Here is an 18,164-nt window from a genome sequence, read left to right as displayed (position 1 = left end):
CAGTGACTGCTCCATGGACAGGAGGTTGCTCACCTGCCTGTTCACAGGACTTTCCCACTGCCAGCCTTGTCTGGCTCCCACGGGCAAACCAGGACAGGATCTAGTGTAGGAAGTGCAGCTGACCAGTTTAACTCTGTTTTCAGGTTGAAATCTTGCAATTCTTCTCAAATTCACTTTCAGTTACATCCACCGTGTAAAAATAATTACTGCAGGAGCACAGAACCATAGAACAAAATCTGGTTTGATTCATAAAGAAGGTGAGCTCAGCATCAGGTTTAAAAAAACCCTGCAGCCAAAGGCAGAGAAACTGGCGATTTCAAGGTGCAGCCACCGAATCCTCTGTAATCACCTAAGGCTTTAGGCTGAAGACTGAGACATGTCACTTTTAGTCCCTTGTTAAAGGCAACCTTTGCATAACATCCTTTATAGTACACTGGTGCTAGTAGCATACATTACAGACACATGGCACAGAACGTCCATTTGCATCCCACGTCCCCCCTTTCCCCGGTGTGTGCAGAGAAGCAGGTTCACCCCAGCACATACGGTGCTGAGGATAAGAAGGGTTTCATCTCATGTGAGGAGCCCAGCGCCCACGTCGGGACACATGCTTTACTCTGGGTAACACTCGCTGGAGCAGCACACCTGCCATGTTTTGGGGTGCAGCATGGCTCCCCACAGATGTCGCTCACTGTCCAGGCCATCTGCAGCAGGCACTTCCCCACTATGCCCGCGGGAAGGGCTCAGGGACCTGCTTGTCACTTTTGGCTGGTGGTTTTGTAGTGCACTCAATCAAAAACGTTTTGAGGGAAAAGAACCCTAATCAAGACTGATTCTTCATAACTGTCTTTCAATAAGTGAGTATAGACCCCTCACATGTCCTTAAATTATATATCATTTATTGAAATATAGATATCTTAATTTACAGGATTTTTTTCAAAGACAAAATATCAACAGGGGCATTTTTGAAATACATTTTGTGCCTACCATCACTCAGGCCAGTTTGCCCTTCTTCAAACATTTCACAACAGCCACCATTTTGGAAACACTTCCTTTTTTATTATTCTAAAATATAACTTTTGGACATTCAAAGTGCAACAGTTAACGTGCCTGTGGAATATATCACAGTAAAAAAAATATAAACAAAGGCAGTGATATAGCTGTCATAAATGTTTTGGCAGTATTCTAGAAGTCTATATAAAAATACTTATATACATATTGATGTATAACATCACCATATCTCACGTCCTTCATCATGTAATAGGACCATTTTGTACAAGTTGCAGACCACGCTGTAAGGAATTGGTTGGCCATTCCAAATCACAAGCTGTGTTTCATAGGCTAATGTTGATTGTCGTTATACAATTACTGTAGCAAAAAGTTTGGGAATATCTCTTCCAGTGGCTTCTCAAAAATTAAGCCATAAAAGAAAAAGTCTGTAATGCTAATAAAATTGTAAAACTAAACGAATCATCCTCTCACACTTCTCCCTCTTCCTCTGCTTCTCATTCCAGTTTCCAGGCAAGCTTATCTGATTCCAAGCCTGCAGTGAGCTGGGTTTGACTAGACCCCTGTCACAGATGCAGTTCATCTGCACAATGCTCATGACAGGATGGAGAAGCAACCTTACCATGCATCAGAAAGCGAGCCAGCTCTGGTTCACGTCCACCATCTGGGTCTAGCCCCAAGACGCTCTGCGAGATACAGAACGAAACTGGTGAGTGGAAGGGGAGACCGCATGAAGATGTCCTTAGATTCCAGTAACTGGTATAATAAAACATGCTGGGGCTGATTTTCAAACCCTGAAGAACACTAGGCCATGTGCAAAAATGCAGGTGAAATTGCTTGCCTAATTTGACTGTGTAGCTGTAATGACTACACATGCAAATTAAGGCACATGTGGTCTCAGGTGGCCATTGAGATATCTGGGATATCCAATAGATAATTTGTGTTTCCTCAATTCATAGTTCATAGCTGGAGGGAGACTTTGCATCGTCTCATCTGTCGTGGCTATAACGAGAGTCTCTCTGTTTCACAGTTGTCCCTGTATGAGCTCAGTGGCATGTGTTCGGCCAAAGCATGGCTCCCAGGATGACACTCAGTCTTGGTCTGTTGACTGCAAGAAATGGAGGATGTGCCATCACTCACGGCTCCTTCTGATTGTCGGCCTCCACCGGGGCTGAAAATGTGGGTGCCTCGCTTCAGGTCCTGTTTTCACGTTTGCAATATGCTTGTACATGACCTCAGCCAGGTGACATTTTGAAACCCAGACCCAGAATTATTTCCCTGTAACACTGACAGTATTACATTTGCTTTCATTTGATCCACAACTGTCCACAACAAGTGAAGGGGGCTTGTGTAGCTTTTCTTAGGGCCATCTCAAGTGAACCGGTAGTTTAACATGGCAGCATGTTGTCGGTCACTGCTGGTCTGTCTTTCACACTTCCTAGGAAAGTACAGCAACACAGGGATGAGTTTGCACTGCACTTGCATTGGTTGTGTCATGCCAGAGGCTGAGTACGCCCTGCGAGGCGCTCATCACACTGAATTAAATTTAAGTTTGAAAGCTGAGCACCAGAAAGGATGGGGGCCTTTGCAGTGGTGTACCTTTTTCACATGTAAGTCTTCTAAAGCATCATATCTCACATCGTACAGTGATAGCAGTAATTGTAATACTTTGTTCATAAAAGTGGTGTCACAAAACAACTATTGCAGGCTGAAAGCAGATTCATTTTCATGCACCTTCTTCCAAAAAATGCTCTTGAAAGTGATAACTGTTTGTAGTTACAGTCTGCAAAGATAATAGTCAGAGTTCTCTATTCCTGTTTAAACCTGAAAGCTAAGACAAGAATATTTGCTGCAGAATTATTCCTGCTTATTTAAACTTGAATTCCAGGCTGGGAGAGATGTCTTTATTCCTTGAGCAGTTCAAATATCAGATCAATTCTTCACAGCTAACCCCAGGACAAGTTTCCTTTTGACACTAATAATGGAATGTTGCTGGTGGCTTATCATAAACCTCCATTCTCCAGCATCTTGGAAATCCGGCTTAAATTCATTTCTTTTTTAAATTTAAATTTTTAGAACCTCATTTAATCAAGGATAATAATTGTTTCTAGTATACCCGATTAGAAAAGCTACTCCGCTCATAATATAAACCAAAATCTTAAATTTTTCTCCATGTTAAAGTAGTTTTAGCTAACCAGAACAGTTAATATATTGTGTAAAGCCAAAAAAAGAATGGTTTCATAAAATATTTTGGGTCATAAATCTTTTTCTTGTACTTAAAAAGTTTCTTGAGACTGTGCTTTTACTGAAGGACAATGAATTGTAAAATATACATTTAGTGTTACTGAAAACAGTAGTAGTATTATCTTGAAAACAGCTATCTTCTATAGTTAATAAGGACTTACTAGGTTTCTAACACCTATTATAGACTGGTTTATTATTATTATTATCATCATTATTATTATTCCCCTTTACTTGCATTAATGGTTAAAAGTAACATGTTTTGTAGTACCGGTCAGTCCCTTGTGGTTTTAGACCTTTTTGGTCCAAAAGTGGTTTTCGCATGTTCTTCAGTTCACATGATAGTTCAACAGCAGCTGACATTGAGATTGAGGGAGGAAGTACACAAAATTCATAAGCGATCTATTCTAAAACCCATGGCATATGTTCAATGTGCACCTCAAAAGATCCTTGAGTAGACAGTTATTTACATAATTACAATGGTGAAGTATTGCTGCAGTGGAAATTCGATCATCAAAGTCATATGAATGCCCTTGAAACACAAAACTGGTCTGTTTGTGGCCTTTTCCTTCGTCCTCCTACCAGTTCAAATGGCAAACAACACTGAGATGCTACTGAAGTACTGCAAGAAGCAACACTAAAAAAAATCCATCTTGGACGTGTCTCTCATTCATAGTCAGGCTGATTCCTCTGCCCATCGCTGGGAGTTTCTCTATACAAATCCACCTCATCTTCACATCCTTGACATTGCAATAAAGTGGTTTTCTCTGTGGAGCAGAAGTCTGTAGACGACACGGCAAGCTTCCCCGTGTGCAGAGCTGGAAGGTGTCCGTGAGGTTACAGGAAGCTGTCCTCCACCAGGTCTGAGGAGTCAATCCCAATGTCGTCCATCATGTCAATGTCCTCAATGGTCTCATCCTCTCTCTTGATGAAAGTAGAGCTACTGGAACCAGTCTCAATAGCACTTTCTTCAGATGTCTGGGAACTGGAAGAGACAAACATCTCAGAGATAAACTACACAGTGAATGTGACTGCGTAAGTGCTCCAGTCTCTAGCAGAACTAAACACTACCCCCCCACCTGCTTTCTTACCCATGGCACAATCTTAGGTGACTCTGACCGCCCGTTTCTTGGAACACGACACATCTTGTATCTCAAGAGTAACGAACCACCTTGAAATTCAAAGGAAGGGGTTGTTCATATGTTCCTCCAAGCACTTTCTGCCAGGAACTCATTAAGCTTTGGCACTGCTGTGACAGTAGGTCACTTAGGTAAATCTCGGGAGGCCAGGTGAAAGTAAGATAATAACAGACAATAAGATAGGAACAGCAGAGAAGAGGTAACAAATCTGGATAGTGCTTCTTAGAAACTTCATTCATCTCCCTCTTTCAAATTGCACAAAAATATCAAAAAAAAGAAGATTTTAGGTTGATATTTCTATATACTATTAATTAAGTGCTGAATTAAACGCCTGCCATTCACAGTAAGCGTTACAGTGTTGTGCTGTAGTAGAATCAGTCGTGCAAACTGGCAAGGGAGCGGTAAAATGTCCTGCATACCCTGCTGTGAAAGAAAAGACAACCACAGAAGATATTAAACCCACCTTCTCCCAAATTTTAGAGCTGGTCTTGCACAGAACAGATCAATCCCTTGAGATCTCATATGCAGCTCCAAGGCATCGAGCTGTAGGGGCAAGATGTGTCCACAGAGCCACCGCCCAGCCACTGTGGCTTGGCCAAACTAGCAAGGGAGTCCCAGTGACACACAGCACCCTACCTGCAGTCCCCTTCCCCCGGCAGTCACAAAAGAGGCAAAATTATTTTTTTCCCATTGGAAACACTGCGGCCACTTCTACCACTATATTTTCATGTGACCTTCCCAGTGAGCGTTCTCAACAGAGCTAAGGAAACCTTTTGCAGAGTAGGATGCTAACAAGTGTTAATGCACATTGCCAAACATGACCCCGAACGGTGACTATGGGCTACGTGACCTGTAAACTGGACCTACCTGTGCCTGTTCCTTTTGCCAAGCTCATCTTCAGAAACAGGGTCAATGTCGGGCAGGGGGATGATGTACCCGCTGTCAGCACTCAGCCTCTGCTCATCAAATCCACTCTCCCGGTCCTTTAGCTTGTCTTCGTTCTTGTAGGTGACACCAATGTAAGCATTGTCACAGTCCCCTCTCATGCGGGTGACAGCTGGGTGATCACTTTTCAGGAAGTCCAGGTGAATCTTCTCATAGCTCTGAAAATGTTAATTTCAAACCCCTGGTTGGTTAGATGCTGCTCACTAAGGCTGCCTTTCTGCAGACGGATGGCTGTGATTCATTAACCCAGCAAATATTCTGCCCTATGAGCCAGCAACACTGGATGGAGAAGCCCAGCATCTTAAAATTACTTGAAGGGAGAAGTGACATGTATGTTTTAGACAGCGCAGGAGTAAGTGTGGCAGCACAAAACAGATAAATAGATGTGAGAGGGGCAGGGAGTGAAGGCAGGTGGGAAAAAGAAACACTGAATGATAGAGCAGGCAGAGCTTGTCCAGAGGTATCAGAAGTATGAGGGGAAAACTTGCTGGTGTCAGGGTCCAAAGAGGGAGATAAGAGGGAGATAGAGAGATAAACATGTGGGCCAAGTAGTCCCTTTTCTAGAACTCTTTCAATGCCTTGAAAATGCCATGAAAATATATAAAACCCATTCACCAACAGAAAAATTGTGTTGGTAGGATTTCATTAGAAATGGAAAGCTCTGCTGCCCAGCTAATACTGCAGAACTGCTTCTCTCGGTTAGTCTGCATGCAGAAACCAAACAGGCAATGACCCTGTCTGAATCACATAATCCACATAGGTTAGGATGTGCCAGTTCAGTGGACACGGCTCTCATGGCTGGAACAACACTTGCAATTCCCCCTAAAACAGTATATAGAAAACACAGAAAAAAATTCAAAGAGCAAACCTTTTTGTACTCTCCAGGCAACAAGCTCTCCACAATTTCACTCAAATGGTAAAAAGAAGGTCTTTTCTCTGGTTCACTGTTCCAGCACTTCACCATGATCTCATACCTGCAGTTAAGATGGAAACCAATTTAAGCATCTGTAAATGGAAAATGAGTAACCAAACAGAAACTAAAGCCAAAATTGTCTGGAGACTGGCCAGGTGTGGAAAAGCCGGATGCACACATACACTTCATTGGTAGCATGATCAGGTTTGGCCATTCGGTATCCACTCTTAATCTTATTGTAGAAAGTAGAATCGACCATCATGCCAGGATATGGTGTGCCACCTGCAGATAGAAGAGAAGAAAAAATACTACTCTGTACTTTACTATCCATGCAAACTTCCCAAATACTGTCTTGCTGTTCCTGTCAAAAAGTGTTAACGCTATAATCTGACATGCCATCAAAATTAATCTTTCCTACCCAATGTGTCACGTCAGAGATACTGTCTTGATGACATTAAGCTCTGATGTGAAATGTTGGCTAGGAAAGATTGAAGTAGGTACTAAGAAAAGAACACCTTTACAGTGTTTCTAGAATGCACTGAGTGGGCACAGAGGTTGGATGATACCTGGATCAGGTCATCAGCCTGCATTTGGCAGATCTGAGGTCGTGACTCTGCTCTGCCACTGGCTTTCTGTGTGACTTAGGCAAGTCACTTGCTCCACTGGGTTTTATTGCCTTTGGCACCTGCAGGACAGCTGAGGGTGGCATGGCCTAAGTAACTTGCTTCCTCCCAGCTGTAAAGGCAAAGCCTTAGTGTGAGCCAGTCCCCTCCATACCCAAGTCTTCCCACCTGGGCAGCTAGCTTTAGACCACAGCTAACATGTCAGGAGCATGGGTTGTTGAAAAGTTTGGGCTTGGCCCCTGAGCTGACAGTTGGGCAAACATTTGGGGCTGCAGCATACAGACATCATCACACTCATGCTCAGTTGTCACTGATGTATAAAAAGTATCATTCAAGCTGAAGTCAGCATTGCAGCAAGATGTCAAAGTTGACCTTCTTTAAAAATGTCCCTGAGGACACATTTTGCTTTCTGAGAAAGATCATCTTTCTCAGATGAAGGAAGCATGCAATAATATTGCTCCAGAAACCTCAGCCCTTCAAAAGCAGGATTGTCACATAAAACTGGGCTTCGGAACCTTCCTTGCAGGCAGGGCACAGTGCAGTGAAGCACAGGTGCCTCAGCTCCTGAGCTATTCATTCCCAGGGATGCTGGGGAATGGATCCTATGATGCCGAGAGATTACACTGATCAACACCATAAACAGTGGTGCAACTGCTGTTTTCTGAGCAGCAGCTATATGACAACTTATTCTAGAAAATAACATTAGGTTTGGGGTTGCTGTGGGGCAGTAGTAGGTACCATAGAGGTGTGACTAATCCTACTGAGAGTAAATGTGGGCAATGCACGCTCACTGAAGCAGGCCAGCCATCCGCCTGGGAGGCTAATTAATGAGGCTGAGGAAAGAGCCAGGCTGTTCCCAGCTGGGAACCATACATCGTCTGTAACTGCTATACATTGTCATAACTACTTTACACTGCCATAAACTAACCGTGTGAACCTGGAAATGAGAAATCAGCATCCCAGAAGATTGACACTTGTTTTCATTCTGTAATGGGACTAAGACAGGCTTTTTTGAAACACGTATGAAGAGACTGTTTCAAACCAGCCGCTGGGCTGGCATGCAGCCCCAGGCACCCTGGTGCAAAAGGGAAGCATGTTCCTTCTTGTATTAGCCAGAAAATCCATCCTGGCCTGGCACACCAATACTTTACCACAAAAGCTTTTCACTCAGTGATTTTAGTTTTCTAGAAAAAACAAAAAGTATCTTGCAAAAAGAAATATAATGAGAACTTTGGAAGAGTACGGACATTTCATTTCACACCTGACACTGGAATCTGAAACCCCATATAGAAGAATAACTAACAGTTGATTTCACATGTATATTTTTACTGTAGAATTTGAAATACTTTGTGCAGAACAGTTTGAACTAAAAAAAATAAAAAATCACTACACATAAGAAAACATTCACAGTACATACCAAGAGAAAATATTTCCCACAGCAGAATTCCGTAAGACCAGACATCACTTAATGTTGTGTACAGATTGTCAAAAATGCTTTCTGGTGCCATCCATTTTACTGGGAGGAAAGTCTGTAGCAAAAAGAAAGAAACCCCAAAATGCACAGATTAGTCGTTAAAGAAATGCTTCCCATTACAATTGTTTGACAGCCAGTGTCAGCTTCTCTCTAATAAGAAAATTGTGTTAACCTGGCTACTGTTTATGTTTAATTGCACAATACACAGAGGTACCAGGTTTATAAGCAATGCTACTATTTGCTCCCCACCAAAACTGATTAAACCATAACTGTATTCATTTTATCACTAGCAAATGACCAGGCTGATGGAAGGTATGATACAAAAGCTGGCATTGCTGATCTAGATCCAATATGTCATTGATTGGTGTATCACTATACTCCATGTCATAGTGACAGTTCCTTAATGATATGTCTAGTCACAAAACTTGCCAGTTAAAATGTAAACCTGCGAAGTACTACGTGTGGCCAAGTACTTTTTGGCTTTGAAGCAGAATTAGGAAAGTTACGGTAATTAATGAACTGAAGAAAAATTGTTCTCAGGAGTCTTCATCCCAATAGTCAATTAGTGTAACCAATACTGAATGGCAAGAACATTAAATAGCATTTAAAACTGACACCTCTCATTTCAGTTAAAGTAGAACTCAGGAGATTAAGAAGTACATACGCTGCCCTTGGAGACATAATTGGAATCATGCATGATGTCTCTAGCCAGCCCAAAGTCACAGATCTTCACAATTTTTCCTTGAGCCAGGAGGACATTACGAGCTGCCAAGTCACGGTGCACACACTGTATGGAGAAAAATTAAGTTTTTCAAGGATGTGCTAATTCCACAAGGGCTATTCCCCTGCAAAGATCCCTGGAAAAGATCTGTTGACTTTTTGGGCACAGTCTTAACAAGATCTTCTACTGAACAGGCACCTGTATTACCCTACTAACTGGGGCAGGGAAGCACCAGTCCTCAGAAACAGCAAGGGCTCATGCAGATGCACCACAGTGGGGAGGAGACAAAAGTGATGCCACCCTTTCCCCTTCTACCCATCATGTACTAATGACATGTCTATGCTTCTGACCATGCTGGTCTGTGGCCGTATGGACCCTCCACCCAGACTCTGCCTAGATCCACCACCATCTCTGGCACCCTGACTCCATGAATGTCACAGGCTGCAACAGGAGAAGAGGACTGACTGCTGCTTTGATTTTTCCACCCGTGGTGATCTCACTTGCCAGGTAAGTGAGAAAGCTGTCTACAACCCCAAAAAGAATATGATATTGTGTCACGTTTTCAGAATCTAAATGGAAAACCACAGTCAGAGATGAAGACATTTTTACATTTTCTTTCGTTTTACCGACTTTTTTATTTACTTACATTTTTGGAAGCCAAGAATTCCATTCCCCGTGCAACCTGGTAGGTGAAGCTCAGCAAATCCAGCAGGCTGAGGCCCTCTGAACTGTCATCTGAAAGAAGGTTTTTGACTTCTGATTCTATTGGAGAAGAGAGAAAAATGTGTTTGTGCTGTGGAGCATGAAAGCAGCATCCATTTCCTCCTACCCATAATGATTCTGAGCTGATAATTTTAACAGAGTAGCATGACCAAACCACTTTTTTTATAATAACTAACCACTTTTAATGTCTGCATCAGTCACTGACACATACTGCTTTCTTAAAAACATCCAGTATTAAATATAGGTTTGGGGTTTTCTCCTGTCTGTATTGTTTTCCCCACAGAACTGCAGGAAAAGGTGACGTTTAAAAGGTTCACTTAAGTTTTGTACAGCATGTTTACAATACTCAGTGTGTGGTACAAAAACATTTATTTAGAGGTGGTGCCTTTGTTAGGTTTTTGTACATTCTTATCCGTTTGCTTTTGCTGAACACTGTTACGTTTCCCAGCAAGCATTCACTGGGAGTAACCCAATACCAGCAAAAAGGGTCAGAAATGCTATGGCAAGATTTCTCATTTTTTATGAAAGATGTCAGCAAAAAACCAGTCAAAGTTCAGTGATTCATCCACCCCGACTGTCCTAGAGCGCTGTATGAGTACATTAGTCTGCCATGTAAATCTGGGACTGGATATGGTTCAGTTTCTGAGGCCTTCAGGCAAAAGTGATGATGCTTATTTTTAAAGCAAAGCATATTTGGTTTCTGAAAACGGGGCTGGGGAATGGGATGCATTCATTATCTTCATTACATAACCTGGGAAAGTATTTGGGAGTGTTCTGCATTTGGTGTCAGTTAATGTGAAATGTCAGTGGAAACACAGCAATACAAATGGCTACTATTATTGTTCATTGCTATTGCTCAAAATCTTGCAAACTACAAGACTGACAAAGTCTCTGCCCCCCAAGAGTGCCTACAGCCCCGTGGCAGAGCACAGCCTCAGCGCTTCAGCATGGGAGCAAAGGCACAGCCGGACCCCGCTGGTCCCCTTCTGCTCCAGGAGCAGATACTCCTACCCCAAGAGCATCATGAAGAACACAAGCATAAGCTTTTAGCTTATAGCTTGTACTCACACACTTGCACAACACAGCTGAGTAGTTTAGTCCATGCAGAGGGCAAAAATAAGAGATGTATTTATGCAATAATTACTTGTATTAATGATGTATGCAGAAGGGACAATTCTGTGTTACCTGACATAGACTTCTTCTTATATGAAGCAGGCCGATCATACACAGATCTCTGAATATCAGAGTATTTGGATCCCTCCTTCCTTTCCAGCATTGGCACATACTGAGTGGTATCAGCTTGTTTCATGTCCATGTATTCTCCAGTGTTTTCAAATGATAATATCACATAACTGAAATTGGAAAAAAATAGGGGTGTATCAGCTGGTATTGCCCAAGTGACTTCCCTGCCACAGCACCCTGTAGATCTAACAGTTCTTTTACAGTGTACAGCTGCATTGCTGTGAAATACAAGAGCTGGCTTCTTGGTAGAGAATACGTAAAGATCATATATTGTAACATAACCATGTATTATCACGTATTAGTACATGTTACCATGTATCACAGTAGTCAAACACAAGTGCTTCAAATTTATCCTTTTGTCAATAGACAGGTATGTAAACATATATTGTCTAACCCCAAAACCACACTGAATCCAAGTATTACTACCTAGGGCTATTAGTTCAAGGTATTCCAAAAGATAGATGTAATTAATTCACCCAAACAGTTTGCATCAAATCCAGTCCTGATGAACAAGTCCATGCTCAGATGAACAGTCCTGGCTGCACTCAGCTACTGAGTCAGTTGTTCTATTTGCCTGAGTGATTTTTTTTAAGGAATCTCTGTTCACCTTCTGAATCCTGACTGATTTTATGACATTGCTTTATTGCTGAATGTATGATGACAAGCTTCCTCCACCATCATCTGGAAAAAGCTATGGGAACATTAACCATAAGGAAACTGTTGAGATGGGCTAAGCCACCAGTAGATAAAGGAGAGTATTGAGCCTGGAGAACAAACACTGCCACATTGTTTGCGGGGAAGGAGGTTTAGGCAGCTGAAATGCCCTAAGCAGGGAAACAAGGAAACCACGTAGTTGTGCTTTACTTTTAAAACTTTAAAAGTACTTTTAAAATGCAAAAGGATGGTTTTACAGAAAAGAGGAACACTGGGTCATGCTTTATTAATAAAAATGTTCTTTGAGACTTCAGGATGTCTGTGGAAAACCCACAGTGGCCCTGGAACTTCAAGCATCTCTACACAGGGAAAACATGGATCTAGGACACACGTCAAGGAGACTGAACAAAAAGTGCTGAAACCTTCCCAGACCTATGAAACCTGACAAATAAAAGCCTAATGATAAGAACTAGGGAGGGCTCTAAACCAATTAATGAGAGGAATGGAGTAAGGGTTAATAATGACATCTGCTTGAGTTGCAGATCATACTTTTTTTTTTCCTGTTTTTTCCCACCTTCTTGTGCTTTCATCAGCTGGGTTCATTCCAAAGATATCCAAATCTTTCTTTGGCTTCTCTGGGTGTCGGTTCAGGAAATTGTCCCTGTTCTTATGCAGATAGTTCACCAAATCACCATAAAAGCAGTATTCAGTAATGATGTAAATAGGACCTGATAAAATAAAGCAAAATAATACATTGATAAGTGAGGTCTTAAGAAAGAAAGAAAGAAAGAAAGAGAGAAAGAAAGAAAGAAAGAGAGAAAGAAAGAAAGAGAGAAAGAAAGAAAGAAAGAAAGAAAGAGAGAAAGAAAGAAAGAAAGAAGACTCAAAAAATAGTAGAAATTAGAATACGAAACAAAGAATTTGTGAGTTAATACATTTTTATTTACTAAGTTACGACTGCAACAACCACCAAATATCAAGTAGGTTTGTGAAACCTTTTATTTGTTTATATTTATTGTTAAATCCTTTAATTGAAATTTGTGTGCTTGTTAAACAGTGAATGATGGCTCCACAGCAAACCTCCGTTTTGTCAGCCAAACTCACCTGATTTTGTACAAGCTCCAAGCAGATTCACAATATTCAGGTGGGGGCCAAGGTGTGTCATTATCTTCAGTTCAGACATGAGTGCCTGTTTTTCGCTGGATCTAGCTGTAGCTGTTGAAAAAACACACCAACCACTCAGTGAGAGCAATCACCTTTTTCACAAGAACAAACAATTTCTCCTTGCTTTCCTCATTAAAGTATTGCTACCATGGTTTCTTGAAGAAGACTGTCCTCTTTACTTGACAGTGGGCTTTCTTAGGACTTGGAGAGGAGTCACAAATCACTAATAAAGGACTCACTTAATGCAGCTCAACAGCTGACACAGTCTGGTTTTCCCTCTCCAGGGGTATGGTGTATTGCCCAGGTGGCACAGAGGCATTTTATAAGCTGCTCATTTCAACACAAACAAGCTCTTCATGGCTCCTTCAGAGACACTGCATCACATCCTCAGCTCTCATGAACCTGGAAATCTTCAGTGAACTTAAGATTCTCACACGAAGCCTGCCTATTTCTCTTTTGTTGCGTAGCTTTCATTTGCTCACAGACATTCATGGTTATTTTATCTTTTTCTGAACTTGCAGAGTTATTGTGGCTGCTACAGTCCCTACAGGTAAAACCAAACCCTGGAGACTTTCAGAAGCCTGGATACTCTCCGTCTTGAAAAGCCATGAAGCAATCTAAAGTATAATTTTAAATTTCAGTCATTCCACAGTTCACTTGCAACTTCAGATGTGGAGAATCTATTTATACACAAGCAATGCCTGAGTAACCCTGTGGAAACGTGCCCTCCCCAGCCTGGGAAATGGAACCACAACAACTTACGTTTCAGCATTTTCACAGCTACTTTCATCACTGGTTGAGAGCGACTCAATCCATATGCAGTCCCTTCAACTACTTTTCCAAAGGCACCGGAACCAAGGATTCGACCTGAACACAAAGGAAAGCATTACTTAGTTCTGAAAGTAACAACAATTCGCCTCATTCCCTGCTGCCATTCCTCTATGAGTTGTGATCCTTGTGTGGAAAGAGCACACTCACTTAGCCAGACCACTGGTATTATTGTTATTACTGTTGTTGTTAAACAGAAAAGGCAAATATAAAATGCCATTATTAAGTACAATCCTTAAATAAAAACAAACAAGCAAACAACAGGAGCACATCTGCACATGGGAGGTCAACTCATTCAAATTCGTCTCCTACTGTGCCCTGCTGCCCTCAGTTAATCCTTTCTAATCATTTATTCTCCGATGTTTGAGTTGACTTCTCTACCTCAGTCAGCACCTGATTACAGTGCAGTTGTGTCTTTTACTTAAAAGTCTGAACTGAACTCCTTAGCTGCAGTTTTGGGCTGTAATATCAATCCTGGATACATCTAGCAGCATGATAGACCGAAGTATATCAACAGCACATTTAGAAATAGGCAGGCAGGACCATCAGTGCTCTGCAAGAAGCTGAAATACATGTTGATCACATATGAGGGGAAACTTCTCTGAAGTTTAATGTACAAGTGTGTTTCATATGCTGGAATAAATTTTATTGCAAATTTCCAAGTGCTGTAATGAAACAGCTAATGTTTATACACACTTTACTCTTCCCACAAATCAATTTAGACAAAAATTTTGGATCATCATAACCTGTCTCCTGATATGGATACAGTGTGCAGAAGAATTGTGCACAGATTGAGTGAGATTTTAGAGAAATATGAACTGCACAAACATAATCCAAAATACTATATTTCATAGTTTCCATATTGAAGAGCAAGTTCATCAAGGCAACACTTAGTGAACAAACCCATATATGAGCTCCAGATGCCAGGATATTTTCATATTCCTGACAAGCTCTCTATTTTATTTTATGTTACTTTTTAACTTGCAGCACAGAAAGAAGTAGTGACTTTTACTATGGAGATATATGGCATTTTGTCTTTTGACGTTCATTTACAGTTTGAACCCGCCGCCTTTTACGCTTCTGAAGGTGTTATCTGGCATGCAACACCATATGTTATCCTCTAGCTGCAGCCCTCACTTTTATTGTATACATGCTTTCAAAAGAAAATTTCCAGCCAAATGATACCTACATCATTAATAAGCACAAGAAATGGTTAAAGAACGCTTAGCTGAGTTACCACTGAAGAACCTCTTCAAGACTATGACAGTGTAGTTTGTCATGCATACAAAAACTATGTGATTTCTTTTCAAGATTCTTGTGCTCTGATGGTTATTCTTCCTAATCAGGATGTGAGAAAGCTTCCCACTAAATTTCAGACTAATTCAAACAACCTGAGTCTGAAATTTGGCCCCTGAAACTTTTCAGACCAAAAGTCTGGGAACCATATGGCAGGATGCAGCCCTTCAGAATGCAATGGCATTTGCTGATGCTCCTTGATCTTCTTGTCTTCATAAGCCAGTTCCTCCCCAAACCATATTGTCAGCTGAGCACAAGGTGCACATCTCCCTCTCCATCACCTCTGCTGAGCCAGGGTGCACGTGGAGATGGTGAGAGCGCTTCCGCAGTGGTGGGGAGCGATCACTGCTATTTCCCCTTCTCACCCCTCTCCGCAGACATAGCCCAAGCCCCATGTGTTTTGCACCTGCAATGTGGAACCAGGTGGGAGCTGACTGCTCAAGGGCTGAAGGCATCTGTAACGCCATCACATTCTTGACATCGAGGCCTTCAGTGGAGACCAAAATTATAGCAGGTGTTTATTTTTCTCAGTATAAAGACACCGCTGTGATCTGCTTGCCAGAGGAGCAGCGCTGCTTCTCTGCCACAGAGGGACTGTGCAGACACAGCAAGAGCTCTGGGCTCCTCAGGCCAGCACAGGTACAGCACCTGGGGGGGCTGTTTCAGCCTCTGCACCCATCCGTAGAGCTGGTCTGCAGCGCCTGTCGGAGAGGTGCTTTTTTTCTGCTTGGGGGGCCACAAATACAAAGGTGAAGTCTGTGATTTTTTTCCAGACACAACCTTCTCAACTGTGTGAGAATTTCTTTGGCTAAAATTGAACTGGGATGATCAGCCCACCCCAAATTAAACCAGAATTGTCTTTGCCTACATCAAAAGCCAGTCAAGTGACAAGCTTTGTAACCTACATCCGGCTTCTAGACTCTTGAGAAATTAGGTGCCACATCCCTAAATGCTGTGTAACCTTTCTACAGCCACCCCAGCATCCCAAGAAACAGCAGCACTCAGACCCCACTCCTCAAAAGGCCCTGCCCTCTGCCCCCTCGGCTGAAGGAGGGGGTCCAGGTCCTGCCGGGACCTCGCCACTTCCCAGCAGAACCAGGAGAAGGCAGTGGCATCCAAACAGCTCTCTGCACTACCGCATTCCTCGTTCTGTTACGCATCTCCCAGGCTGGCGCTGGCTGCTAAGAGCTTTAAACAGCAGCGCACTACGTACATTGTGGAGGGGTGATAGCAAAGGAAAACTTGCAGTGTAATCCAAATTTATCAACTGAAGCTCCAGCCAGCCAATGTTCAGAGTTGGCATTTAACGCAGCACTGCACTCCAGGCCCTACTAGCTAGAAAAACAAATAAATGCCAGCTGGCTTACACAGCTAGGATGGGAAATGCTCATCTGGCTGAGCCAAAATGGGTTAGTACCCTGCTTCAGAGCCTCCCTGAGCTGAAGGTGTAATTGCCTTGCTGTCATCTCCCACTTTGATATGAGAAAATCTGCACAAACCAGAATTATCAGCCCCAGGAACAAAAGAGGTCCCCACCAGCAAGCGTTTCATATGGCAAAACTGCCAGTGGGTAGATGTTAACCATGTCAAGAAGAATGCTTGTGCAATCCAGATTGCTAAAAGGACATGTAGCGTTAGTTTTTAAAGCACTAGCCCGAATATGCCTGTAAACAGGAAGGCATTGAAGTAGGCTGATGCTCATGAGTCAGATGGAGACAAAGTCACAGTGGTGGTCTGTTAACTCAGATCTGACAAATCCTATTTAGGCATATAATTAAAGTCTGGGTTGTAATAAAATAATTCCATTAATATCCACCCTTCTCTAGCTTTCAATTAGCAACGGGAATTTAATTACAGGGTATCATTCCTGAACAGAAAAATTTGTGCTGCTTCTTTCAAGAATGAACATCAATTCTTTCTCTGCGATGGGGAAGGGGAACTACACTAGGGGAGTATGTGTCTTAAAATATATCAAACAAAAACCATATTTCATCTTCTTATCCTGTATTTTGTGATACAACTTGGCGCACAGATACCTCCAAGAGAGGAAAGCCTTGTATATTTAAAGCACTACCTGGATAGAGCATTAGAATTGCCAAATTGTTATAAATGACAGATTGGGCCAGCCTTGAAGAACTAATTACAGTTGGATTCTGTATGAACTCCAATGCAGGAATAACAAAGCGAGAAAGCAGAAGGAGAAGGAGGAAGGCAGTAGCCTCAAAAATAAGTTATGCAGTTACTCAGCACTGATATGTGCACGATGTGGATTAATAACTTAAAAAATATTTTTAATAAAACTACATAACTACTTGCAGATTTCCCTTGGCCTCTGCACAGAAGTATATAAATGTCTTGCAAATAAAAAACGCTGATGCATTTCTTGTGGGTGGCTTAGCAGGAGTGAGTGTTGAAGAGGTCATTTAATGCTGCGAGAGGCCCCCTAAGCCATGTGGACGTGAGCACTGCATGCAGGGCATGTGGAGGAGAGCTGGAATGGAGGCGCAGGAGACTAACACAAGAAGCTTAAGGCTGACACCAACGTAGGGGAAGGAGAGGATGCAGAAAGAGAACAGACAGGTACAGAGAGGCTCTACACTTCATAGCCATAACTTAGATCGCAACTCCTGGTAGCAGGGACCTCAGAGTTACCCTTAATCGTCTTTCTCCCCGGAGAAGGATGAGATTAGTTCCTTAGAGGAAACTTACCAAGCACTAACCCATCTCGAGGAAACTCCCATCTGGAGTCATAAGGCAGCTGCATTGGGTCCACATAAATGTATTCGTGGCCATCAGGGCTAATGGACTCAATGACTCTCCATCTTATCTCATACCTTGGCTTCTGCAAAGCATATTAAATGCAAAACCAACCATTAGACCTGTGCCGGACTTCAGAGCAGTTCAAAACCCAGCAGGGCTCAGCCTCCAAACCAAAATACTTTTCTACATTACCTGTTTCCATATGATGACCAGGACAATCAATGAAATTATCACAATCACTAACAGCACTAGGACTGCAGCAGCCACCGTTAGTTCTGATCGCAAGGCTGTGGGGTAAAAAGACAGACTCTGTTTTCCTCCTGAGCCACAAGGAACATGACACACACAGAAGACTCCGACCTCCCGTACCACCACAGTCCCCATGTCCTGCAGATGTGGCAGGGGCAGTTGCTGAGGCTGGTGACTGTAAAGTCTT

At 42.4% G+C, this 18,164-nt stretch overlaps 1 protein-coding gene across 2 annotated transcripts in view; it reads right to left on the bottom strand.

Annotated features, from left to right (window-relative positions):
- Positions 1-874: 874 nt before the first annotated feature.
- Positions 875-18,164, bottom strand: part of PDGFRA (platelet derived growth factor receptor alpha) — a 35,444-nt gene continuing 18,154 nt past the window's right edge. For both annotated transcript variants that reach the window (XM_005232100.3, XM_055796332.1), the window contains exons 11-23: positions 17,921-18,015; positions 17,678-17,810; positions 13,607-13,711; positions 12,785-12,895; positions 12,255-12,408; positions 10,970-11,136; positions 9,708-9,823; positions 9,005-9,127; positions 8,284-8,395; positions 6,426-6,525; positions 6,199-6,304; positions 5,253-5,488; positions 875-4,231 (exon numbers count right to left, since the gene is read on the bottom strand). In XM_005232100.3, coding sequence (XP_005232157.2) covers positions 4,084-4,231; positions 5,253-5,488; positions 6,199-6,304; positions 6,426-6,525; positions 8,284-8,395; positions 9,005-9,127; positions 9,708-9,823; positions 10,970-11,136; positions 12,255-12,408; positions 12,785-12,895; positions 13,607-13,711; positions 17,678-17,810; positions 17,921-18,015 — 1,706 coding nt within the window. In that variant the 3' untranslated portion in view covers positions 875-4,083. The remainder of the gene's footprint in view (positions 4,232-5,252; positions 5,489-6,198; positions 6,305-6,425; positions 6,526-8,283; positions 8,396-9,004; positions 9,128-9,707; positions 9,824-10,969; positions 11,137-12,254; positions 12,409-12,784; positions 12,896-13,606; positions 13,712-17,677; positions 17,811-17,920; positions 18,016-18,164) is intronic.

This window comes from Falco peregrinus, chromosome 2 (genome assembly GCF_023634155.1).
Source record: "Falco peregrinus isolate bFalPer1 chromosome 2, bFalPer1.pri, whole genome shotgun sequence".
Classification (NCBI taxonomy): Eukaryota; Metazoa; Chordata; class Aves; order Falconiformes; family Falconidae; genus Falco; species Falco peregrinus.
The sequence above is the reverse complement of the archived record's forward strand: the minus strand, read 5'-3'. Positions and strand labels throughout refer to the sequence as shown.